At 40.0% G+C, this 25,836-nt stretch overlaps 3 protein-coding genes across 4 annotated transcripts in view; 1 reads left to right on the top strand and 2 right to left on the bottom strand.

The window, feature by feature from the left end:
* The window catches only part of plekhm3 (pleckstrin homology domain containing, family M, member 3), a 34,562-nt gene extending 32,666 nt beyond the window's left edge, over nucleotides 1-1,896 (bottom strand). For both annotated transcript variants that reach the window (XR_010166161.1, XM_063888352.1), the window contains exon 1: nucleotides 1,809-1,896. The gene's annotated coding sequence lies outside the window, so the exon portion shown is untranslated. The remainder of the gene's footprint in view (nucleotides 1-1,808) is intronic.
* Nucleotides 1,897-6,092: 4,196 nt separating this feature from the next.
* Nucleotides 6,093-8,480, top strand: dnajc15 (DnaJ (Hsp40) homolog, subfamily C, member 15). The gene is made up of 6 exons (XM_063888372.1): nucleotides 6,093-6,267; nucleotides 7,083-7,134; nucleotides 7,233-7,309; nucleotides 7,546-7,622; nucleotides 7,740-7,810; nucleotides 8,003-8,480. The coding sequence occupies exons 1-6, from the start codon at nucleotides 6,160-6,162 to the stop codon at nucleotides 8,071-8,073; spliced, it is 456 nt and encodes a 151-aa protein (XP_063744442.1). The 5' UTR covers nucleotides 6,093-6,159; the 3' UTR covers nucleotides 8,074-8,480.
* Nucleotides 8,481-8,556: 76 nt separating this feature from the next.
* sestd1 (SEC14 and spectrin domains 1) lies at nucleotides 8,557-25,106 on the bottom strand. Its single transcript, XM_063888354.1, has 19 exons — nucleotides 24,870-25,106; nucleotides 22,873-22,942; nucleotides 22,453-22,561; nucleotides 21,439-21,529; nucleotides 21,230-21,343; nucleotides 17,547-17,660; nucleotides 17,337-17,431; nucleotides 17,111-17,166; nucleotides 16,188-16,253; nucleotides 15,174-15,331; nucleotides 13,231-13,353; nucleotides 12,856-13,050; nucleotides 12,506-12,620; nucleotides 12,251-12,416; nucleotides 11,742-11,823; nucleotides 11,518-11,640; nucleotides 11,158-11,349; nucleotides 10,865-10,968; nucleotides 8,557-10,332 (listed from the first exon to the last, which is right to left on the bottom strand). Exons 2-19 carry the CDS (start codon nucleotides 22,940-22,942, stop codon nucleotides 10,020-10,022), a joined length of 2,286 nt encoding a protein of 761 aa, XP_063744424.1. The 5' UTR covers nucleotides 24,870-25,106; the 3' UTR covers nucleotides 8,557-10,019.
* Nucleotides 25,107-25,836: the final 730 nt, after the last annotated feature.

Raw genomic sequence — 25,836 nt, 5'->3', positions numbered from 1 at the left:
CTCTCGCCTTTATTGATTTTCTTCTCCTCCACAGCTCAGCCTCTTTTACTTTTCTCTACATATGAATTATTTAAAGGCCATTAGATCAATGCAGTTCAATGCGTAGTTGCGCTGGGCGTTATACATCGAACGTTCAACAATAATCCATGATGATTTGTTACAAAGGAGGTATTATCGTTGATATCACTGTGTCTGTATGAATTTATTTGAAAAGGTACTTATTTACATTCTGCTTACATAAGGAACACCATAGCTACATGTTCATTGGATAGCATCATGACAATAGTAAACACTTCCAGCTCTACAGTGAAACTGCTGACTCATATAATTGTATGCCATTTTCCCAGTTTCACACACCCATTACTATTGGAAAGTCACTTTCTATGTAAAAACTCATTTCCCATCTTACAATAAATGATAAAAAGGTATGAATATTATGATAATTAAGGGGTCAAAGCTCTGTTACAGTTTTATAAACATGCATACCATCTATTCTTGTGAATTACACAACACTGTATTTTAAAGCACATTTTTAAGGACATCCACTGTAGGACTAGATTAAAACAGTATATATTTCATTTATATTTGAACACCCTGCATACTCATATACCAACATATTTTCAATACCATCATCTGCCAGCAGATAAAGCTCTGACCTGAACATAGTCATCGAGTTACTCATCGAGCTTCCCACTGAACTGTTGACTCACACATGCTGTGAAGCAATTCAGCCAACATCAGCTAGAAAAGCAAGGATTACAATATTTTTCAGAGATGGAGTACGCTGCAGAATAAAGCATGAAGCAATTAACCTACCTTTCAAATGTATATTTCTTTTAAATATAATATAACTACGATAAGTTAAGAGGACTGTGTTTATCATACGGAAAACAGTCTTGACAGCAATAAGGAATGCATGAAGCACTGATTTGGTTATCACAAGTACGTTCATTTGGCTTGAAATTACATTTGTTTTTCATTTCATTGTTTGTATTTATGATAAACATATATTCCTTATTCGAAATAATCCGTTTTGCAAGAGTTGTAGACACACAATAATAAATAGAAATGTAGACTGAACAAACAGCTAAAAACAAGGACAACCGAACTGAAGAGGGGCAAAACTAAACATAGAACTATTATATACACAAAAGGAGAAAGTATAAAAACGGTATATGATAAAGGCTGTATAAAAACAACCAAAACCAACAACATTCAAGTCAAGCGTTTTAGTAAATTGTAAACAACACAAATAGTAAACACATATTTAATTAATCAATATTAAGTCAGTGGATACAACATCTTTAACTCCTGAAGAAACGTTACACAATGACTCTACTGAAATTTAGTAATTACAGCAACAAAGAGAATGAAAAGAGCAGTTGTTTGTGTTTGTCTTTCCTCTGCACAAACACACAGTCAGCATCTCAGCAGTCAACAGACAGAGGTGAAGCCACGGTCAGCCTTTCCGGTAGCTACATTACCTTGCTACGTGAACTAGCTCGCTAATATGTCCTGTTTATCACGACACACATGATGTATAAAGCAACATATATGTACAAGATTAACTCCCCTGAAGCTGGTTGAATAAGGCCTGTTTGTATCCCCAGCTAATGTGAAGGGAGCCCAGGCTAGTTAGCTAGCAGCTAACGCTAGCCTCTCTCTCCATCCTTGATCAATGTCACTTTAAAACCACTTAAAACTGCCCACTCTATCACATCTGAACAATAATATGTCAGTGGATCTGTACTGGTATTGAGGTGAAACTGGTGCCATAAACAAACAGTAAAACATAATTCAAGACTCACCTTACTGTGTTTACCACTATGTCATTTTGACAGTCCGTCAGTGATATAGTGCCCTGAATGCAACTGAAGCTGCGGGATGAAGGTTCCGTTCATCGTTTGAACATAATGGAGTTTACCTTATGTTATTCATTTATTACATACTCCAAGGAGATTACATTTTAGAATACGCCCACTTAAAGATATGTTATAATCATTAAATGCATATGAATAAATACAGAAAATTCCAGTCAAAACTGATAATTCAGTCAATTAACTTAACTCAAGACACAATTTCACATATGTATTCATTCTGGAATCAGTTCACATATGAATCTCACATGTTTAATTTCTCTTAAAAAGTATAGTTTTTCATTTAGTTTACACAACACCACAGTATAAGAACATTGCACCTCAATAGTACAGTTACACAACAACAACAAGCATTAGCATCCTTGTCACTGTCAATTCTCAAATTCTAAAACCTTTTTCGAGAATTATATTTTGAACACTAAGCCATTTCTGTGTTGTTGCTGTTCTTTCTCAATAATTTAGTTCTATCTTTATAATGACCCAAACACTGCACCGTGATCTAAAAGTCATTACCAAATTGTATGACCTTTTTACATTTTCCAAACACGTAATCTCGGTCTTAAACTATCATCTCTTATTCTGTTACATACAGGGCATACTTTTGAAATGGGATTAAAATCACTAAAAGGCATAATCAACAACACAGTTGATAGCAGGGGGTGGTGCATTTATTTAGTGTCACAAAGAAAGGTCATGACACGGGTCTTCAGAGTAGAATCTGACAAAGGTGGGAAAAGGAGCGGAGAGGCGAGGACAAAGCAAAGGTGGAGAATAGTTTCCCCTTAATGGGGAAACTGAAGCTGCCCCCAAAACCCAAAGAGTCAGTCCAGCAGAGAGAAGCATCATTTTGAGGAAAGCAGTAATTCTCCCCCAACAGGGCTGAATCGATATATGTAACCAATAAAATAGTTGTTGTATTAAAACCATATTTGTGAATCAATATTTTGCACTTCCATTAAGACAAGCAAGATATGTATGAGATCTGTTTGTAGGTAGGATTTATACTTCATTAGCAGAGAAAAACTTAAGCAACCAATGTAAGAATATGTGTGTTCTGCATAATACATTTGCTCAGAATACAGTTTAGGAAAAACTGTAAGATTTTCTTGATGTTATTTTAGGAAAACAGTTAAGTTAGATTATTCTTATATCAGCACAAGACTGACTTTCTGTAGCCATAATAAAACAAATGTCATTATCAGCTTTTACAATCCCATTTGAGGAAACCCCTGTCTGGCCTCCTCCTCCTCTTAATTTCTCTGAATGCTCTTTGTCTGAATTTGTTTCAAAAGTTCTCCCTATTGAAGGAGAGGAGGTCCATGCCGCCCTAATGATCTCTACTGTGTTAGTCTCTCTGCAGCCTTGTTGCAGGATAATTGTCCTGCATGTCTGAGATTTTTTTAAAGGAATTTCTTCTGATTGTTATTTTATTTTTTTCAGAAATTACTTTGGAAACATTTTAAGCAAAAGCAAATATGGAGATAAAACATCTTATTCCATTTATTGACAATCATTCTGTAATGTTGTTTTTTTGTGACCACAAACTGGAGTTAATTTTTTAAGGTTTAATTTTCATTGAGTCATCATTTTACATGAAAAAAAAGGCATGAATGTGCATCCAGGTATTGGTGTTTCCTGACTTCATGGTCTTTGCAGCATTGTAGCCACATCTGAGCTTCAGAAATCCTTTTAAGCAAAGTGCCTGTGACTGCATATAGTGATTTATGCAACAAATAAGCTTCAACTTTAGGAATAAGACCACCTCTGTCCACGAAGCTCATCATTTCCATCTAACAGCAATCACACGTCCTCTCAGTCCTGTCAGTCTTTCCTATTTCCTTCTTTATTTTGATCATACCATCTTCTAGTGATGACTAAATTATGATTAGATTTAAGCATGTGCAGTGCTTTCATCTGTCTAGTGCGTTGTTTAATACTGCCCCCTCTAACCCCTCTCAAACCGCAACCCCGACCCCCCAAACACACACAACACAATGGCCATCTACCTCGACTCACTCAGCCACTATTCAAGAGCAGAGGGGCTGCTTGGTTCCCATGGAAACACTGCACGTGTATGTGTGTGTTTCAGTAAATGTCTCTCCCTCGCTGAGATTAAGTTGTACATGGGAAAACACACAGAAATAGGGGTTTAATTGTCTAACAAAGCATCTGCAAGCTGTGTAATGCTGCATTGTAAACCTTTATATGGAGTTGTAATAAAAACAAGCCTTTATGGTATAACTTTTCATGATCGTCCTAAAAAAAGCCTGGTGCCCATAGACAATTGAAACTGGTTTTCCTCAATTTCATTATTTCTCCTTTTTATACTCGCCATTGAAATACCCCTTCTTAATGCATTTTCAATGTTAGTAATGGCAGACGATACACTTAAAAGTTTAACTGCAGTTAAAATGAGGTGTCAGGCCTCAGATGAATAAAGTGGGAATCTTAATATAAATCCTACTTCCTGTTTCCATTATTAACTGCAGTGGGGGATATTATCATAACATCAGAGACTTTCCATCTGAAAAATATTCATGTGATTTGTTTAACTTGCACAAGTAAAGCCTTGCGTTTGCTTCCGAGATATTTTCAGTTATACTTAGTTGGCATTTTTGTTACAGCTAACGTAGCCTCCAATGGTTTGCCTCATAAGGAGAGGGCTACAGAGTTCACTCCCTTCTAACTCAACATCCACAGTTATTTTTCAAACTTGTAATCTTGGTTTATGTGGCTGAATTGACATCACTTTGTGCTGCTAATGTTATTCAACACACAAATACAAAAGACATCTTAACAAGCTAAGGAATCCCAGATCGCCACAACAGGTAACTTAATGGACAAAGGACGAAACCAAATGCATTCAAAGAAACTGAGGATATTTTTCTTTTCACAATAAGACTCTGTTAGGCTTGTGAACTAACCTGATAATATTTGTTTGACAATTTTATTATAAAAACGTGTGTGTGTGTGTGTGTGTGTGTGTGTGTGTGTGTGTGTGTGTGTGTGTGTGTGTGTGTGTGTGTGTGTGTGTGTGTGTGTGTGTGTGTGTGTGTGTGTGTGTGTGTGTGTGTGTGTGTGTGTGTGGCCCTGCACCACACGCCTCATTCACACCTAATGATCACAACCTCTCACTGGCAGCCATCTCTTCTTCCAGACCAAATCCAATTACTGGGAACAATAGAAACCAGCTCCAGCCTCAGGACTCCATCAGCGTCTCTGCGGCCCTGCTCCCTTCTCCGAGACTCCGCTGGACCCCTAATCATGTCGAGGGTCCACAAGGGCCAAAAAGCACACCTGTAGACACACGCACACACAGATACACGTACAAAGAAAAATAGAAAGACAGACATACATCCTGCTCAAATGTTGACACACAGGGATGTAACAAGAAAACACAGATCAGAGATATTTTACTGAGGCTTTTATCCAACGCTTCTTTGATACACTTTAATACTGTACTCATGCCTTTGCAAGACATTTGGGGTTAAGTATCTTGCCCAGGAAAACTTTGTTTACTTTTTTGACAGTCACCTATTTTACCCCTGCACCACCACTGTGCAATACTAATACGAATACTTTATTCTGAAATGGATAACATGACAGTTGTTTCAATTAGGGGGAAAATCTAACATAAATACATATGTATTTACATAAGAAGTTAAGAAATAAAACATAAAATAATAAATAAATACAATACTAATATTTGTATTAAAATAATGAAGTAAAATGAAAAAGTATAACAAATTAAACAACCAAACAAATACAACAACAAAAACACAAGTACAAGTGCAAACATATTTCAACATCTTGCTCGATATTGCACACACACACACACACACACACACACACACACACACACACACACACACACACACACACACACACACACACACACACACACACACACACACACACACACACACACACACACACACACACACACACACACACACACACACACACATAGGAACAGGTATATGGACAGCTGAGGTTCACTTATCAAGGGCTCCATCTAGTGGAACAATCATGAAACAACAACGGTATGTTCTCGATGGACCTGAATAAATTCGGGAAACCTCCTACCATCCTTTTTAAAAACGTTTATATTATCCCTGAAAAGAGTGTGGAGGGAATCGCTCAATGAAATTACCTTGAGTTTGTGAAAATCCAAAAGATGAACACCTGAAATAAAAGTCTATCTCATTGGTAGTTGCCTTTTATCTTGAAAGTCAAAACCGGATGTGTCAGAGTTTAATCACGTGACAGTAGCTAAGGCAACATGGCGGATGCCGGCAAGATGACCGTAGACGGAGGAGACATGTTGCGATATGCTGAATATACTTCAAAAACAAATGTCAGGAGTGAGGCGGGTATAGACACACGGCTGGTAAGTGTCTGTTTTCACACTGAAACAGTTGTGTTTTAACTACACCATTGTTGGATTACCTGCCAACGTGTGTGACGTAACCTCAATGACCGCTATGTAAAGGCACCGCTGCCGCTCACTATTTTAAACTAGCATCTTGGTCAACATTTGTTATGGATTTTGGTGAACCGTAACGTTAATGCCGCATAAATGTTATATTGACTTACATAGTCAAAGAGATATATACATTACTTCGGAAATGTGCATGGTCTGGACTCACTGAATATGACAATATAGAGACCAATAAGCACATACTGTCTTTGCGTATATGTGATGTTATGACAATCATTGATTTCCATGTCACACTTTTTGTAACACAATATAAATGCTAAGAAACATTTTTGTTGCCTATACACCAGATGCTCACCCTGCACTCCACTGTAGTTAGATGTGTGATCGTTTTACTGCTTCCATTCTATATGAAGATTTGGATAGAAATGCCTTCTGGAAAATGTTGTTTGACTTTGAATCTGGGGGCTGCACAAATGTTATATACGTCAAATCATATTTAAAACGTAATCTTCAATTTACACAATCACTAGTAGTAAGCCATTAAACACAAACTATCAATGTGGCACTATTGTGTGTATATAAACGGAACATTATTCATTTGCTGGGGCTAGAATGTGGATGATATTCCTGATACAATTCAATTTAAAGCTCTATTCTTTGGTTTGCTTCTACCTTCAATGCTTTCCTCCTTAAATCTCTTGTGTGTAGACTAATTTGACCCTCCGATGTGGTAACTGCTCAATGTTTTGTTTTTTTGCTGACAGGGAGGAGCTCTGATTGCAGTCGGTCTTGGTGTGGCTGCTGCAGGTTTTGCAGGTAAGAATAGTATATAGTATATATATATCAGAAATGTACAACATTTTCGGAAAATGTGTTTGTTTTGAGTCTATTTAATGTATTCTTTCAATCTACAGGTCGCTATGCATTCCAGCTGTGGAAGCCTCTTGGACAGGTCTTTTCTGAAACTGTCAAGAAGATGCCAACATCAGCCGTGAGTCATTATTAAGCTTCCTGTTATCCTGCCTACAGCTCTCTTCTGGTCTTCGCATGCATGTTTAGGTTCAAACTAAAGACATTATTTGCACTTGAGATACTCAAAATATATAAATCCCTGGCATTGCTTCACACTCTCCTATTTTTGGGAGGGGAAATGCAAACCAATAAATTAAATGAGTCAGGACTTAATGTTTTGGGAGACATTGCTCTTAGTCCTTTCTTTTACCACAGGCTTTTTCACCATATTACAAAGGAGGTTTTGAGGGGAAGATGACCAAACGAGAGGCTAGCCTCATTCTTGGCATCAGGTAATATGTTTTGTTGTAAATCATTTGTAAAAGTTAACTGATAAGTAAAGTGTGTGTCTATTTCTGCTCAGAGGAAAGGTATGATTGCTCACATTGTTGTATTTTTTTCATGTCCAGCCCAACTTGCACTAAGGCAAAAGTACGCGATGCCCATCGAAAGATCATGGTCCTGAATCATCCAGATAAAGGTGAGCTTAAACTCTGAAGCAAAAAAAGTAATAGAATTATATTAGCTTGTCACCCATACCTACCTTAAAATGGGCCAAATGTTGGATACAATATAATATCATATAAAACACAGCATTTACATTACATGTTTGAAAACTGGTTGTGTTAAAGGAGTGATTACAGATCAAACTTTTGTGTGTGTGTTTGTGCAGGTGGGTCACCGTATCTCGCTGCTAAGATCAATGAGGCCAAAGACCTTTTTGACAAGGAGAACCGGCGATGACCTGCAAAGTAAACAAACCCTTTAAAGACTTCAATCATCTCGTGCATGATCTCAGCCCAGTGGTGCTCCATCAACATCGTGGCTGTGCTTCTGGGTCCAGAAAATATACATTCATGAACGTTTTCTTTTTAACTTATCTCCAACCTAATGTGTAAACATAATGAATATGTAAATTAAAAGTGAAGGAGATTGCCTTGAAGGGACTTGACAGTGAATTTGTATGTAAGTTGAGGCGTAATCATAAAGGGCATACGTGGGAACTATAGCTGCCCTCTAATGTACTGCATCAACTAAAACATTTTGTATAAAGTTGTATCTATTGAAAGAATAGGAGAAATATACAATACCTTAATTCCTTGTTTAAACAGTTGATGTGAACGTTTTTTTTAAATAAACTCGATATAATACAAACACCCTACTGTGTATGCTTGCATGAGTGACTGCTTGATTGTGCTGCAGAGAAAAAAAAATTCAGACCGCATCTTCAAACGATTCTTTATTTAGAGGATGATGTCATATGTATATATTATTGGACGGGGAGGACAGAAAGCAGGACACAGTATTTAGCGGTTACACTTACAGCAGCAGTTATTGGTCGAAATACCTACAAGAAGGTTTGCTTGAAAAAGTCAAATAAATAGAAAAGGGGAATCTTCCATCCTGATGTCTGTGGATCAGAGCGAAGCGGCACAGGTTTGATCTTCATCACGAAGGCAGAGGGTTTTTATAGAGCAGCCAAGTGGTAGGAGCCTCTGGGTCCTTGAAAAGTCCCAGACTATTTCAACAAGAAACATCAAATCATTCACAGGAAATTTTAGGTACTTTTTTGCAATGAAAGCAGTTTTTCTCCTTTTGTGTTTCTGATCTTTCATTGCCAAAATACCGAGTCCAAAAAAGAAGAAATTGTGCAAAAAAACTTGTAACCAGTGCTCTAATCCGTTTTCCGAGGCAGCTTCCTGAGGGTGTCCTAATCCCTGGTTGTAAAAGGCAGAGGTAAAACCACATTATCTTGTTTAAGGTGTAACAGGCTCATCGGTTATTTCCCAAAAATGTTTGAGAAAAGGGAAGCATACCTCCCCACTTTGGGGTAGATATTAGAAGAATTTAAATTTCAGTTCCGACTTTTGAGGAAGACTTCAAATTTTGTCTGGAATTGATCCATTTCCCCAGATGGCAAGAGGACTTGACAGATATTTGTGTGGTGTTCCTTTTAATTTCACGGTGCTCTTTGGGACTTGCTGTTCATTTCTCAAGTTTCTATACAAACAGTCTTGTAGAGTTTCTGTCGATAAAGCAGGTTTTTCTTTCAGCTTATTTGTACAGGAGATACAATCAGGAGAGTGTCATGTTCATCCCAGTGCTGAAAAGCCTGAAGGACCGTTGATGAAGGAATAGGATCAGGTGGTGGCACACCTGATAAACTGCAGCTTCCTGTACAGGCCACAAAGTTCATCTTCTGTTAGAGGACGGAAATGAAGGGAGGCGAGGAAGTCATAAAGGCGAGACGTCGGAGGAGGCACAGACAGAAACCTTGGTAACCATGTTAGCACCATGGAAGCTCCACCCACAGAAAGGCATGCTGGGAAAGTGGAGGTGTTGTTAGCTGTACATTAGAAGTATTCTTATCCAAACTGATTATTTTACAGTCGATCGTCATCATCCAGAGATATGAGTATTAATAATTCCAGTATTTTATATTTGCTGTTGTTTCAGAGCAGAGAGCGGTTCTTCTGAACGGAGGGGAATAATCTCATCAACATGTTTATCCTTTTTAAAAAGCTGCGAGGCTGATGGAAAATGTAGCCTTTATATACCAGCAGATAGGAAAACCTACTTGCGGCAGGGAGACAGAAGCAACCAATCGGAGGTTTCGATGGAAAATAATTCAGCAGCCTTCGTTAATAAGCTTAAGCAAGACTGCTCAGTTTGACATCATCGGCGCTCCATTAGCAGTCCTGCGTCGCCCTCTCCAAGTCTTCACCCTGCTGCCCTGCCACTGCCGCCGCCACCGCCACTGCCGCCGCCACCTCCTCCTCCTCCTCCTCCTCATCTTGATCCTCTTTCTCGCTCAGTTCCTCTCCGATCACGTCCAGCCGTGCCTCCTGCCCGTTTAACACATGCTCTTCTTCCTCATCTTCTTCGTTGTGAAGCCCCAGCTCCTGCAGCTGCAGCCGTCGCTCCTCCACCAGCAGGAGGCGCTCCCTGACGCACTCTGCTGCTGCTGCGGTGTCGCTGGGACTCCCAAAGTACTGCTCAGTCCTGAAACGACAAGAAAATGAGTTGTTGAGTTTTTATTTTATGAAGTGTGTCGCATAGAGTCACCTGTAGCCACAAAACAACAGATCTGTATTTGTCGGGTATCTGGAGGAAGAGCAGTATGACAGTTATGTGACATGTGTTGTTTGGCTAACAGTGCACTCTAAAAGCGACTTTGCAATTATTCTTTTGCTTTTACAGCCCACAAATCTCGTACACTTTCACTGCTCTCTAAGGACCAGTATTTTAGCAGCAAACAGACAACACACACAGTTTGGGACTAGCTAGTGATGACAGTGGAGCATTTAACATTTAGTAATTCCAACTGGAGTAGATAGCGAGTGAATGTTGCATATACACTTACCAGGTACACTAAAATAAATGCTAATGTTGCACTCTATATCTGCTGGATGTGTAAACCTACAGCTATTTTTCCAATAAATGAGTAATTGCAGGTTAACGGATAGGATTGTGGTTAGGCATGAAGTGGTTAATCTCAAGGGAATGAACAGCAGCATGTGTGTGTATTATGTACCCATCGGGGAAGATAACAGGCATGGTCAGTCTGTCCAGCAGAGTTTTCCCAGAGGAGTCAACTTCATCCAGAGACTCTGAGTCCACACATTCCTGCTGTAACACCTGAAACACAGTAACAAGCCACACACTGAAGGAACATTTATACTTTCTATGTTTGTGTCAACTAGATAACACCAGCTGCTTCTTCCCCACAAGCACACCATTAAGTGCCCTGATGGCACATGTTATTTTTAGGTTGCTACAGCAGTTCACAGATAATAAAACGGTGTCATGTCTCTCGGCCTCTCTCACCCTCTCGGCGGCGATGTGGAAGTTCAGAGCCAGCTCCAGTCTCTGCTGTCTCTCCTCAGCGCTGACGCTGAACTGTTTCCAGACTCTGTTGAGTCTCGGTAGGGTGTCTCCGGACGAGCGTGTTGTACATCGCAGGGACTGACAGAGGACGACCGTTGCTTGCAGCAGCTGACGCCCGTAATCATAGGTGCTCTGAAGGAAGATACAGGACGACAGAGAGGAACAGAGTTTTTTTATCATTTCAGTATTATTTAGTCTTAATGAAACAACATAGCAAACAATACCCTAGAGTTCAGATGGTAAAATTTGACATTTTTTAAATGTTAAAGCACGCTAGCGTCATGACGAAGATTGTCTCACCTGAGCGACGTCTACAAACTTCCTGTGTTTGTCCAACATGGTCGTCGACTCCTGAGAGTCGTCACCCATTCTGACGTGAGTCTTCAACAGGGCGTCCAACAGCTCGCCAAGCCACTCTACTGACTGAACACAAACACACACACACACAGATGATCATCTCATCAATACAGGAAGTATTCTTTCTGTGAGTTTGTTGTTGTTTATGTTGTTGTTGTGTGTCCTACCTGTAAAGCATCTTCTTCGCATTTGAACAGCTGGACCATCTGTAGCATCTTCAGCCTCCTCACATCCACCATGTCCTCACACCTGCAACATAAACACACACACTTAATACCTGGGACTTATAACTGGTTAAAACACACTCTCAATTTATTAGTGATGTGTTTTTATTACCTTTATGTTCATTTTAAACTTTGAAAAATAAGATTGACCCAACAAATGTTGATTAAGACTCTGCAGGGAAAAATATAAAGAAACAAATGCATGGCTGCTGTTCTAGGCTTTTGGTTTTATTTTTCAACCAAGTATCAAGTCTGATTTATTGACAATTTGTCTGAGAACAAAGTAAAGAAAGTTATGGGAGTTTTATTTGTGGAATTCTGCCAAATGACATGTTGGAGTTAGAATTTAGAATCTGATCATATTGATCAGTAGTAGACATATATTCCATCTTTAAATAATACAATAAATCCTACATGGCTCTCTACTGTGAATAAAGTTTCAAAAAAGGTACCTCTGCTTGCGGAGCTGCATCTCCTCCATCACACCCTGGATGTGCTGCACGTTGTCCTGTTGTTCTCCAGCTGGGCTCTCTGTCTCCTCCAGGGGCCACGGAGACTGTGTGCACATCTGCTCCATCAACTGTGCCCCCTTCTGACGCAGAGAAGTTAGACCTGCCTCTGTACGGATAAAGGTAGATGTAAATATTCTATAACACAACAAAAAAATATTAGTATTTATGAAAAGCTTTATCAGTCAGAGCACGAACCGACAGTTTGCAGCTTCTCCTCCAACAGTTTGAGGTTTTGTTGAATTGAAGCTCCGTCAGCTGGAGCCACGTCAGCACAGAGCATGCCCAGTAGACCGTCCAACAGCTGGGACAACTGCAGAGACGGACACAGAGCTTTGATTACTCGGAATAATTCATATTCTTTATCTTTTGGCACTTGCCCACATTCAAATTCATGCGGAAATGTTCTGTTTTTTCCTGTTTGATGGGGATAGTGTTTTTTCCCCAATTTGTTTCCAGTACGAACATCCAGTACGAACAGCAGCTGATACAAAGTATGTGTGCGTGTGTTTGTGTGGGGTGTATGTGTGTGTGTCTGAGTGTGTTACCTCCTGTGTGGTGCTGTGGAAGCACTGTGCTGCCTGCAGGACGTTCTGCCTGCACTCCAGCTGAGCCGCCTGTTGGTAGCACACATCGCTGAGTTGCTGCTGCAGCGCTTTAAGCTCCACCACCTCCTCCTCCTCCCCGGCACTGAGCAAGGCAGCGATCTGCTGGTTCAACTCCACGTACACTGCGAACCATTCCTGTACAAGAACAAACACAATCAACGCAATGCTTAAATGTACCACCAGTCACCTAGCCAAGAATAAAGCCGTCTAATGAGCTACAGTCAGTACTACAGACAACATCAAACTCCCCTGTATTTACCCTAATTCTGATTCATTCATTTAATTTCTTATGTATGTTTAAATGTGTTGCCTTACACTGTGCTGGCTCTCGATTTCCTCGTGTTTCTGCTGCAGAGTCTGAGCCGCCCGCATCGAGTCTCCGATCGCCTGCTGAGTCTTCAACAGCTCTGAACCTGGTCCCTGCAGCCAGGTAACCACCTGAGATAAAGAAAACAGAAAATACAGACTTAGTGATCTCTTAATCAGTGAGTTAGGAGGAGTAGCCTGATTTAGGAGGAAGCAGCCTGATTTAGGAAGGAAGTAGCCTGATTTAGGAAGGAAGCAGCCTGATTTAATTATCACCATGACATTTCAACATCTCTACTGAGAGGAAGTCTCTGGGCTGCAGTGCAGCAGAGCGACCAGCAGGGGGCTCTGAGGCTCTGTGATGCCTGCTGATATATCCAACATGACATCCCATCACAACATGTATTATTTCCTTTCATGGTCACTGCCCATGAATATTTTCTGTTATAAATAATTCCTGTCAAAATCACTTTCCCCGAGTCACATCCATTTGTGATTTCCACAAATATATTAATGGATTTAATATAATATAATAGACCTTTCAGTTTTTTAATCATTTACTTTTTTTATTTTATTATAAAATTTAAATGTTTGTATTTTCCACAATGTTTAAAATGTTAACTAAAGCTTATTGTGAAAAATCTGGGAATGTCCCTCGTTTGGTAGTCACCTCACATGGACTTTTATATTGTTTTTTAAAAAATAGTTAAAACTCTGTCTGTGTGTTAGTTTATTACAAAATAAATCTTCTTCAGTGATTTTGTTTGGAATTCAAATGTTCACCATTGTATTTTACAGTACATTAACATCTGGAACTTTCCAGATGTGTGTGCCAGTATCAGGATTTATTTTTATTTATCAGGTCAGTGATGCCTTAAAGAACTGACACACACACACACACACACACACACACACACACACACACACACACACACACACACACACACACACACACACACACACACACACACACACACACACACACACACACACACACACACACACACACACACACACACACACACACAAAAGAACTAGGCCACCACTAATAACCCCCCCCACCCCAACCTCAACAAGGCCTCCAGGCTAGAGACAACGTGCTGTGGTTCCCATGGCAACCCCAGGCTTATCTCCAAGACGTCGATGTTACCCACCAGCCCCTGCGGCTGCGGGAGCCCCAGTAACTACAGTATAGTCTATTTCTACTTAAGTGCTGCTCACTGACACTGTTTCAGAGGGTCAAAGGTCAAAGACTGGATGATAACAGAATCAGAGCAAAGGACTTAAATACCGAGGAGGCTTAAGCTGCAGCTATGTATACAGATGTAGAGGACGTACTGAAGAAGAGTTAGATGAGGAGATTGACATCTTCCAAATGCATGTCCATAAATATGAAGCTACAGTCAGCAACTTTAATCGAAGAGATTTCCGGTTTGTACCACGGCTGCTTCGTTGTCGAGATTTGGGGAAACAAGGCATCATGCAAAAAACACACCCTGCTTTCCAAATAAAAAATATTTTACTACACTTGTTTCTGAGTCTTACACACAGAAAGGATACACCTGGAACTGCAATAAATGCTAACTAGATAGGGATCTACATCTTGAGCCATTTGCACATTGATTTGTCTACTTAGTCATAGACAGGACATAGGGGGAAAATCTAGTCTGGCTCTGCCTAAGAGGTTAAAACAATCCACCTACCATTTGTGTTTGTCAGGTTTTAATCTTGCTGCATTTTGCGGAAAACAAAACAATCAAAATCACTGAAACATCCCCAAAGGTAGAAAATTAAAGGGACTGTAATTTAGATTCTGGCCAACAAATGAGGCTAAACTGCATGTTTGCAATCATTTACAGATGGAGACACAGGCTCACAACTGTCCATATACCTGTTCCTGTGTGTGTGTGTGTGTGTGTGTGTGTGCGTGCGTGCGTGCGTGTGTTTGTTACCTGCATGACTTTGGTGTGGATCTCGTCCAGCTGAGTGCGCTTGTTTCGCTGCCTGCAGAGCTCCTGGTATCTGGTGTACTGCTCTCTGAGCGAGTCGAGCAGCTTCATCACCTGAGGCTGAGCCAGCAGCTCTTCCTCCATGGGACACCATGCTGGACCTGGAGGTCAAAGGTCAGGAGAGAGGTCAGGCAGGAGTACTGTGGGGGTTATAGTCCAGGACATCTTCTTATCACTAGTCTAAATGTACAAAAAGGTAGATGTTGTGGTTCCTATTCAGGGAACTAAAGTAGTTTCAAATATTTTTTTAACTAGGAAAAGCTTTGCTAGAGTGATCTAGACGGCTGTCTCCTTAAAAAAAAAAAGAAGACATAACCTCTACATGTATCTGGACACCAAACATTGCAGCCCTGCAGTATTGTTGATGCCATTTCAAAATCATGGGCATTAATCTGCTGCTATATCAGTCTCCACTCTCCTAGTTGCAGGCTTTCTACCAGATTTTGAACTGGATGCTTGGGATGGGTATCATTTAAAAAACTGAGCTCAACAGCGAGCTAAACCATACACATAGTATTTTTGTAAAGGGTTGAATGCAGGTATTGTTTGACTGGAGCAGCTGGATTTAATCTGCTCTTAGGTTATTTTCGTCCATACCTAAAAAGGTATTGAGTACTGTTCCCTGCCCTATTGTCTGCAGAGATTATCTCCAGCTCAGACACAAAGCATTAGAGAGGTCCAACCTGATGTTGGGTGACAAGGTCAGGGTCTCAGACAGAGAAACCGAAGTCACCGTCACACCATCCTTAAACAGAATCTACTACTCCAGAAGTCTATGTAGCAGCCTCTTACACGGTGTCATAGTGTAGTATTCGGTGTAGTACTCTGGGACAACTGAATGACTCCAACTACATCATGTCAGAGAAAGAAAATGGCTAAAAACAATACAGAGACATCCATCCGTCTGTGAGTGCACCAGCACAATGACACCTGGATGATTGATAGCTGCTTCCTCACCTCCCTGTCCTCCGCCCTCGGTGCCGTTAAAGCGACGCTGCTGTAGCTCCGACAGCAGTTCGTGACCTGCAGAAAGATAGAGAGTGTTTGTGTGGGGGGGGGGGTGTTGAGATTCAAAAGCCTGTTATAGAAGCATTTGAAACAATAATGCGTCAGTGTTTGTGTACATGCTGCAGAGGGAGGAGGGTGGTACCACAAACAAAGACTCCTTTCACCTCTGCCCAACACTCAGACACAGGCTGCTCAGTGCAGAGAACACAGCCATCCATCATCCATCCATCTTTAGAGTCCATTTAGCTGCAGGTCTTATACCTCAGACCTCCCTCTCCCCTCCAAGAGACCACGACAATTAGCTTGAATCCAAAATTATTTCAGTCACTACCAAGAGTCCATGACCACAGGGGAATGAAGTTTTGTACACAGTGAAAGAGAACCTAAAACGTTATGAGCTTTTCTCTGTTTGCACCATTGCATTGGGCCATATTCCATTATACTTTTCAATATTGCTGAGGGCTGATTCAAAATGGACAACAGGCCGCATTTCCCCCCCGGGCCGTAGATTGGACACCCCTGACTTAAGGTTCACACAGTTTTAAAACAATTGTCAAGGGCTCCTTTGACAATAAACAGGTTCTTCTGGCCGCAAGTATTCCTCCTGTTCATACTGGTCCTTAAAAGATTCCCTGCTAATGCTCTTGAATGCATGCTATGAGGAACATAAACCAGTGTCTCCCTTCTGTGTATTAAAATGTTTATCTGGTGCTAAAATCCCTTAGTCAAGCGGATATATTCCAGAAAATCCCCACTTTGGCTGTCCCTGGTGCTGCAGCTGCAGAGTTAGGACAGCTTGCTAAATCTGTTCAGACCAAATAGTAAAATGATTGTGAGTGAAAGGGACTTAAATGAGATGAGATGATATTTACCAGTCTGGAGGACAGTCTCAGGGTCGAAGGATGGCAAGAGGGTGCAGTCAGCTGATCTGCAGAGGAGGGAGACACACAGTTATTCCTTTCCTCTGTCTACTGTTTGACATTTTGAACTATAGGGGTGTGTGTGTGTGTGTGTGTGTGTGTGTGTGTGTGTGTGTGTGTGTGTGTGTGTGTGTGTGTGTGTGTGTGTGTGTGTGTGTGTGTGTGTGTATGCGCATACTTCTCCTTGTCCACCGTACTGCTCTTGTCACTGTCGTTGATGATTGTCAGCTCATCCAGCAATGACGTCGACTCCTTAGTGAACTTCTCAAAAACCTAACAACCAATAAAATGTAGATAAACAAACATGCCTTGACCATAGCAAACAAGAACACCTAATTGGGTTATTAAAATATCAAATACACAAGTTTATTTCAAATGAAATACTCACCAGTCTCTTGTTGAGCCAGTCGTTGTGGTCATAGTCCAAACTTCCTCCAAAGTCGTCCGTTAGCTGACACGGTTCAATGTAACGAGTCAGCTTATTGGCCGAAACCAGGATCACCTGACGGGAAGGAGAGTGAAATTTAAAAATGTGTAAGTGAGACACAAGACAATACAAACACAGCATGAAAGAGTTTATGAGATGATGAATAAGCAGGAAAACCATCAAATATTTGCAGAAAGTATGATTAACTAAACATCTATATAATTTAGTGAGTTAGAAAAATGTGTGTTATTAGTACGATTCGAAACAAGACATTGAAATGAAAAACTAATCTGACTACGTATGATTCATTCCTCAAATGATATTATAGTATATATTAATATTGATGACATGTGGGGGGGGGGGATCTCTTAGAAGCATTCCTCCTGCCTGATTTAATATACCAAAGCATATTTAATGTCGGATGGGTAGTCATAATGGATAACGCTGGACAATGATTTCTTTTCAGCCTGCAATTTATGCTTCCTTGCTTCTATGTCCTCCAGCCCAGTGACCCAAAAACTGAGGTCTGAGATAATGTTTTAGGGGAAAATGCATCTTATTATTATGTCAAACTCTGAGACGCCCTGACGCCACGAAGGATCTATAATTGGTGTAATTGGAGTGGCAGTAATATGGGTGCCAGTAGGGTTGGGCGATACGGGTAACATCAAATCACAGTATTTTCCCTTAGTTTTGACCTTTGATATAAAAGGTATTTGACAATATTTAAGTGCAAATTTCAATGTGTAATGACAAAGGCCTGTATGTTGCATTGTCATCATGCTATTTAAATGAAATTGGAGATGTTTATTTCCCAATTGATTTGTGTATTTGGTGATGCTATGGTAAAAAGCCATACTTTACCATGAATCTATGATTGTACAAACTACAAATTCTGTATACCTCCTGACCCTAGGTTTCAAGTATTTGTCCTTACAACAGTTACAGATGTATAAAGGTTGAGTGATGCTGTGCATAAAGAGTCCTGTGTCTTCAAAGCAGTTCCTTTAGCGTCAGAATATTCATGAGGGAGGTGAGGAGCCATGCATGAAGCTGTAATGCATCTCGGGCACGTCACCTCTGGAGCGCTGCTATTGGCTGGTTCAGATTTCAAGGAGGGCATTTTTGGAAGACATAATTATAGCCCCTTGTTTTCTTAAGACTTAGGAGCCACTGCAGTCAGCAATAAAGAAGCACACAGACTCATTTAAACCGTTTCTTATAGTTCTTTCTAGCACGTTTTTACACATAAGACAAAGGTTCTGAGTGTTTCTGTTCGTAGATGTTTTATACCAGCTGTTCATTCCAGGGCTGATCACAGATTACTTATCTAGAGTTGCTTCAGTCTACATTGCAGAAACTGTTCTTGGATCACGAGACAAACTTTCAGGGTGTTTCTCAGAGCGATTCTATATCTGGACATAGAGCGTTCAATGTTCATGAACAGCCAGTGAGCTGATCTGAGGTTTTAGAAAAAGAACATCTTCTAAGTTTACCTTACATACTGTCCGCGCCCCTTCATATTATCTCTACTTTGAACTGCACTTATATATATAAAAAAAGGTTGCTTTGCAAATAAACTTGGAAAGTCAGACAGTTGGCAGTGAGACGTTTTTCTAGCTGTCAGCAGACGCTGTCCCAGGAATTGGACTTGTATGCGTGTGTGTTTATTTAAATGTAAGGTAAGACTTTAGAGCAGCTGTATGCCACACACCCCTCTGTGACATCCACACACACTCCATAGTTGAGATGAGTCACATTTCAACACAGTCACTGGAATCTCCCTGCTAGCAGCTGTGTGTTTGTGTGTGTGTTTGTGGATGGGGAGCACTCAAACTGATTTAAATAACAAACTCAATCAGAGCACATTATTGATTAAAGCATTCATCTTTCAAAATATGAATATAGTTAAATCAATCATAAACTTAACTTTACTTTAGAACCTTAGCTACCTTTTTTTAAATTCATAATATTGCCTCATTTGTGTACATTATTTGCACGCTGGTATGAAATGTTTTTCTTTGGAAAGGAGTCTGAGTATTTAAAAAAGCTCTACATAATTCAAATGTATTATTATAATAAGTACCTGACTCTCAAATGTTGCATGTCACCATCAGGGAAAGTCTTGGTAACAGTCCCCGCTCTCGGTACACAATAATAACTCTACATTGACTCAAAAATGAATGAAGTCATCTAAATGTTGCCTGAGATGGATTATCTATAATGAGCATCAACTTTCAAGTTGCTTCACACCCACTAACTTGCTCCAGTTACCGTGGCAACAACTATTGAGCCAACATGGCTGCAGAAATCTGGGTCATAGCGACTCCTGATCTCCGTCGGTAAAACCATCTGTTGTAATAGAGGAGGCGGAATGGCCTACAATCACACAGACACACCCAGAAACACACACACACAAACACTCCATCGACCCTGGCTCAGGTTTCCAGCAGCACTCAGGACAGTTAATGGTGCTCAAGGTTATCATAGCTGGCTCACTGTCTCTCAGATTGATATCAAGTAACAGATACAATTCCAGTATGTATGTGTATGTGTGTGTGTGTGTGTGTGTGTGTGTGTGTGTGTGTGTGTGTGTGTGTGTGTGTGTGTGTGTGTGTGTGTGTGTGTGTGTGTGTGTGTGTGTGTGTGTGTGTGTGTGTTTGACCAAACCGACGGTCTGTTTGTCTTTTAGGTTGTTTCAAAGCTAGAATAAGATCTGGGTTCTTCAAACGGCTTCTCTCTATGACGGCAGGCTGTTCATCTCGCCTTTCACAGAGTTTGTCCTGAACTGCGATAAAACATTTTTTCCTTTAGCGTGGTGAGACACCAAGCCGATTATATTTCACCCTTTTCTATCTGCAGAAAAGCCAAAACGTTGCCAAAAGATTTCTCAGCAACTTGTTAAGTAACAGGGAAAGCTGGAATAAGATTAAAGAAAAAAAGAGCATGGGAACAAAAGCCTATTTTGGGACACAAACAGGCTTGTGTGCTTTTCAGCATGTACCTGGACTCAGCCAGAAATGTTATGAAAGAAACTACAGAAAATATCAGCTCAACTCTTTCCATTTATGTACAGTATATCCCAAATTAGCTGTAAAGAATGTATGTAGTTTCAGAGGTGTTTAAATCTTGATAAAAATGGCAGACCAGCCAATAGCACGACCCATCTTTTATGCCCTAAATGTCATACTAGCATGCCCTTAGCCTTTTTTATAAGATACTGTTTGTGTTTGTATCTGCAAAATCACAGTGTGTAAAACACAGTGGAAACAGACAGACAAACCTTACATTAAAGCCTCAGATCGGTTAATTAAAGTTATAATTATCCAAAGCCCCATGTTGCAGATACTTAGGGAACAGCAACCAAACCAAAAAATGTCAGGTTGACTAGAGATGTTTTTCGGACTGTACCTGAGCTCATTACAGCTAAAATATTTTAACAAATGTACCGAAATCTCTTGAAAAATGTTCCAAGGACTGGGAAAACCTCTGTGATTGTTCCTTTCAGAATCTGGAACAAAATACACAACACCACAAAGACCTCCAACTCTAAATCCTATCAGTTGCCTCTTAACACAAGAGCAGCTTCAGTGAGTGTAAAGGAAACTTGAAACTATATAGCTTGAACCAGCTAAGCAACTCACCTCAAAGCCAAGGCGGTCTTTCTCTTTCCAGAAGCAGAAATGTGTGACCTTTTTATCCCAGAATTCATCTGGCTTCACCACGCAGACCAGCGACACCTCGGCAGGGATCACATTCTGAAACAACATCAGAGCATTAGCATCCTCCACATCTTAAAACCTCCTGGTAACATAATAAAGTAATTTATTGGATCCATATAACGTGTTTGTACCTGCAACATGAGCACCACAGTCTTCACGATGTTCCATTGAGACTTTCGTCCGTCCACGATAACAGTGAAACCCCGAGCTTTACACTTTGCACTGGGGGATGAGGAGAAAAGAAAAAATATAATACAAGGATATGATTCAAACTATTAACAACACACACACATTTACATAGTTTCCTGTTCATGCAGTATTTGGCTTGCCCATGGAAGCTGATTTAAATTGTAAGGATGTGTTGTTTTTCCTTCTTTTCCCAATGAATACATCCCTTATAGAGAGTGTTGCATCATCATCTATGTGTCTTGCTTTTATGAAGCCCAGTACAATCCAAAGGAGTTTTAAACATCTTTAATAACATGTTCTGAAAGAAAAACATTCCTGACAAGTATTAACGAGTCTTAAAAGCTTGTGCTGATATTTTTACTGCAGAAATTAAACATAAAGTGAATCTTCTGTCAAGCTGCCAAAAATTACGGCTGCCAGAGAGCCTCATGAAGTGGAGCTCAAGAAAGGACTTACGAATACAAACAACCAGAGGCTAGTTCTGACAGCAGGAGACAGAGAGAGTGTAACTTAAAAACAAAATAAGTTGTGATTTATTGGAAGGATTTTTAGTTTCAATTTATTGTCTTGTTCCTGACAGGAACAATCTTAAAGTGTTTGTATCCTCAAAAAACAGCTGTCGCAAAGGGAGGGGTTATCTTATAATCAGGGTCCTCTCATATTAGGGCCAATATGATAAAAACCAAGTTATGATAATCTGGAATCATCCGTTAAGCCTTTTACAGTTACATGCTGGATTCAAACACTGCAGCCAAGATCCAGAGAGGATGCAGGAGCTTTTTGGTGACAGGTCAACTCCAAACATGTCCAGCGACATTAAAACTGAGATGAAACATTTTGTTAGCACAGACCAAAATACCAGAGTGTCACTGCTGTGTGTGTGTGTGTGTGTGTGTGTGTGTGTGTGTGTGTGTGTGTGTGTGTGTGTGTGTGTGTGTGTGTGTGTGTGTGTGTACCTGGGGATGCTGAGCAGGTAGTCCAGTGTGGCGCTGAGCTCCTCCATGCTGGTCTGATCTGAGCTGAGAGGGATGGTCAGGATCAGACCACTGCGCCGGTCTTTGCCCCCTAAAGAGATACAGACGCCATGAAAATTATGTTTTAAATTGATAACATAGATTGAAGATCTATGCTTTTTTCAATACATTTAGATTTTCAGACATCTGCAGCCCTCTGGATCTATGGGGACTTTTTGGATCACACAAAATCGAAAAAAATCCTTCAGAGCCACCATTGGAATTCTACCAATAGTACAACACTAACAACATTACTGAAGCCTAATCATTGTCTGCGAATATGCTGAAATATCAGCTTTAAATAGAATAAATATAAATGCAAAACAATTGAGAAAAGATTTGAATGCTGTGTGTATGTTTTACCTGACAGAAACGCCAGCTTCTTCTTGAGGAGGGGGAGCATTGTGGTCGCTTCCGCATTTACGTTGGACATCTGTAGACACACATACAAAAGGATTCTTAAAAGAAAAGGTTAACGTTTATTTAATATTGTTCAAGTTATTATATCAAAGTTGGAAGTTCCTGTATAGTTACTGCTAGATTTGAATACATTGTAGGCCAAAAGGAGTATAGCACCCATTAAATAGGAGATAAATAAACTATAATTGGGTCACAAATACAAACTGTAGCAGCACAGACATACCACAGACCCCAGCAGTAGTATTATAGGAATATTATGCAGACCTCAGCTCAGTGATTTTCCATAAGGATTTTCTCTCCTCTGGCACTTCTCCCAGCAGATTCAGATTTTTGGCTTCACATCAGCTCAGTCCGTTTCATCAGAGTTGTCAGTGAGTTTGCATTTCTGTTCATTTATTGTGATTTTTGTGAAATAATTCAGATTCATTTGTGATGTAATAACTTGAAGTTGCAACTCTAGTTTGAACTTGAAACTAAATACAGAAACATGTCCATTTTCTCCATCTTTGAGTAATTATCTCAACACCAACGTGCATGTTTCTGACTTCTCTCTGCGCATGTTCTGACTTCTCTCTGCGCTTTTGTTTCAACTAGTATTGTTTTGATTCAATGGAATAAACTGGTTTAAAAACAGTTTCTTATACAAAGCTCTGAAAGCTAGATGCCAGGTGAGCTGTATTCCCTGTTTCCAATCTTTATGCCAAGCTTACCATGTCCTGGCTCTAGCTTCAAATTTAACGACAGACATTCAAACCTCTTTTATTACATTATTTCTTCTTTAATGTTATTTCTTACTATGTGTGTGAAGAACATTTATATATGTAACATGTTCATGATCTAAATCTTTTCCTGACACACTTTTTTGTGATAATGCGATTGAAATAGTGGATGTGACATGATTTAGCAGGATTCAGAAACTAATCCCCTTACTCAGGGTTATCATTTGGGGTAAGTTACGTCCATGGTCTTCATGTTCAAGCTAAAGTTTTGGTTATTTCTCAAAAGTAAAGTTATGTTTTTGTACGTCCTCTTGTCAATGGTTTTAAGCCTTTGATCGTTGGAAAAGCTTTTACAAGCCTCAAATAGTAACCTCCTCTTAAGTTACAAGCAACGCAGTCTGTGGTGTGCTGATGTATGTCTTTTAGAGTCGTTTAATTATTATAATTCTGTATGACTAAGTAGTTTGTGCTATGTATTCAACCGTCTGTGGAAAACAATGCCCTTAACTAGGAAACATAATAAACTCTTTAGAAGATGTCACAAAATGAAGTGCAGCAATCACTATTTAGCTAAGTTTAACATGAAATAAGGGGAGAGTTGTTTTACTAGAGAATCTGAACAAACACAAGCCCAGTCCTGATGAGGCAGAGTATTTTAGACTTGACTCAATATTTCATAATAATAAAGGGTTTTCCTCCACAAAGTTTAACTTCAAATGTCACTATTTTTGTGCGAATTATTATGAGTTATAGCGAATAGTCAAATCCAAATAAAATCCAAGTTTTCATGGGGTTAAATATTTTGTTATGTTTACTTATTTTAATTGTTGTTTTCGACTATTGAACTTAACTGAAATCCCATTTGAGACAAGCTCCTTTAATCATCACCACTCCCACATCAGTAATAAGAATAGGGGAATAGTGGTATATCTGCGGTGATAAATGAGCCTCCGCTGCAGCACCAGCACGTCCTGCAGCAGGGCTACATCATCCTCCTCCCCAGCCTGCCTGCGGCCTGGCTGCAGCTGCAGGACAGCCCGGCCCGGCTCGGTTTGTCTCGGCTTGGTTCGGCTCGGCCCACAGACACAATGACCTACATTCAGCAGCTGCGGGCTGCGGTTGCTGCGGCTCAAACCTCCGTCACCTTAAACCTCAATCCACTCCGTATCGACAACTTTGGGATCAATCATCTATCAGTATTGATGAGCCGCATTTTCTTACCTTTCAGTCAAATCTGCAGCATTATCCTGTCCCGATTTTTACTCCACGTCCTCCTTTTTTTCCCTCCTGTGTCTCTTGTCCTCCCCAAGAGCTCTTCCTCTCCTCCGCTTCCTCCTCCTCTGTTTGTTTTAACAGGAGATGTAATATCTATTTTCAATTCAACACTGAGGACATCAGTTTGCTCTGCGTTGGCTTTGAACAACAGTGGAAACACAGGGAGCAGGCGGTGGAGTTTGCTACTCTGCGCAGACTCAGTAAAACTCGTAAAAAGAAGTCGACTTCCGGTAAAGGTACATCCAAAGTAAAGGCCTGAAGGTTTCTTAACGTTTGCTTTGCTGACATGAATAAGTTGTTTCTGTTTCATTAAAGATTATTTATAGATATATTGAAGCTAATTTGCATTTACATTGGCTAGACATTGTTTTCCCATTTACGCTACTACGATTGTAATGAATGTTCCCCCTTTTTTTAATTATTATTTGTTTGAGTTTAAATTATAACTATTTCAGTCAAAACATTAGTAATACAACTCTTAAGGTAGTTGAACAACTTAAAAAATATATTTTACTGTGCTTTGCTTTGTGTATTGTATATACTGTATGTGCTTTTGTTAAGTACGTTATATTTTAATTAGGGTTAAAAAATGCTGTAGAATTTTGTCTTACCTTGTCCATATTTCACTTCATATGAGTATCGCTTATTTCATGGCTATGTAGGCCTCTTATGTGTCTGTGTAGTAAATGTTTTATCCCGATATCTTGAATATGTTTACATGTTAACTAATAACTCAATGAAAATATCTTTGGGACCATTTCACATGTACAGCTAATATTTTTCTTAATAGTTTTGTTTTTATTTTGAAGGCCTAGTTGCCTCGTTTCCGGTCAAACGTCTGCTGGCTTCATGAACGCTCACCAACCTGGAGCGGTTCATCCGGGGCGGAGCCACCGCCAGACAGGCCCCGCCC

Source organism: Eleginops maclovinus, chromosome 7 (assembly GCF_036324505.1).
Source record: "Eleginops maclovinus isolate JMC-PN-2008 ecotype Puerto Natales chromosome 7, JC_Emac_rtc_rv5, whole genome shotgun sequence".
NCBI classification, from domain to species: domain Eukaryota; kingdom Metazoa; phylum Chordata; class Actinopteri; order Perciformes; family Eleginopidae; genus Eleginops; species Eleginops maclovinus.
The sequence above is the reverse complement of the archived record's forward strand: the minus strand, read 5'-3'. Positions and strand labels throughout refer to the sequence as shown.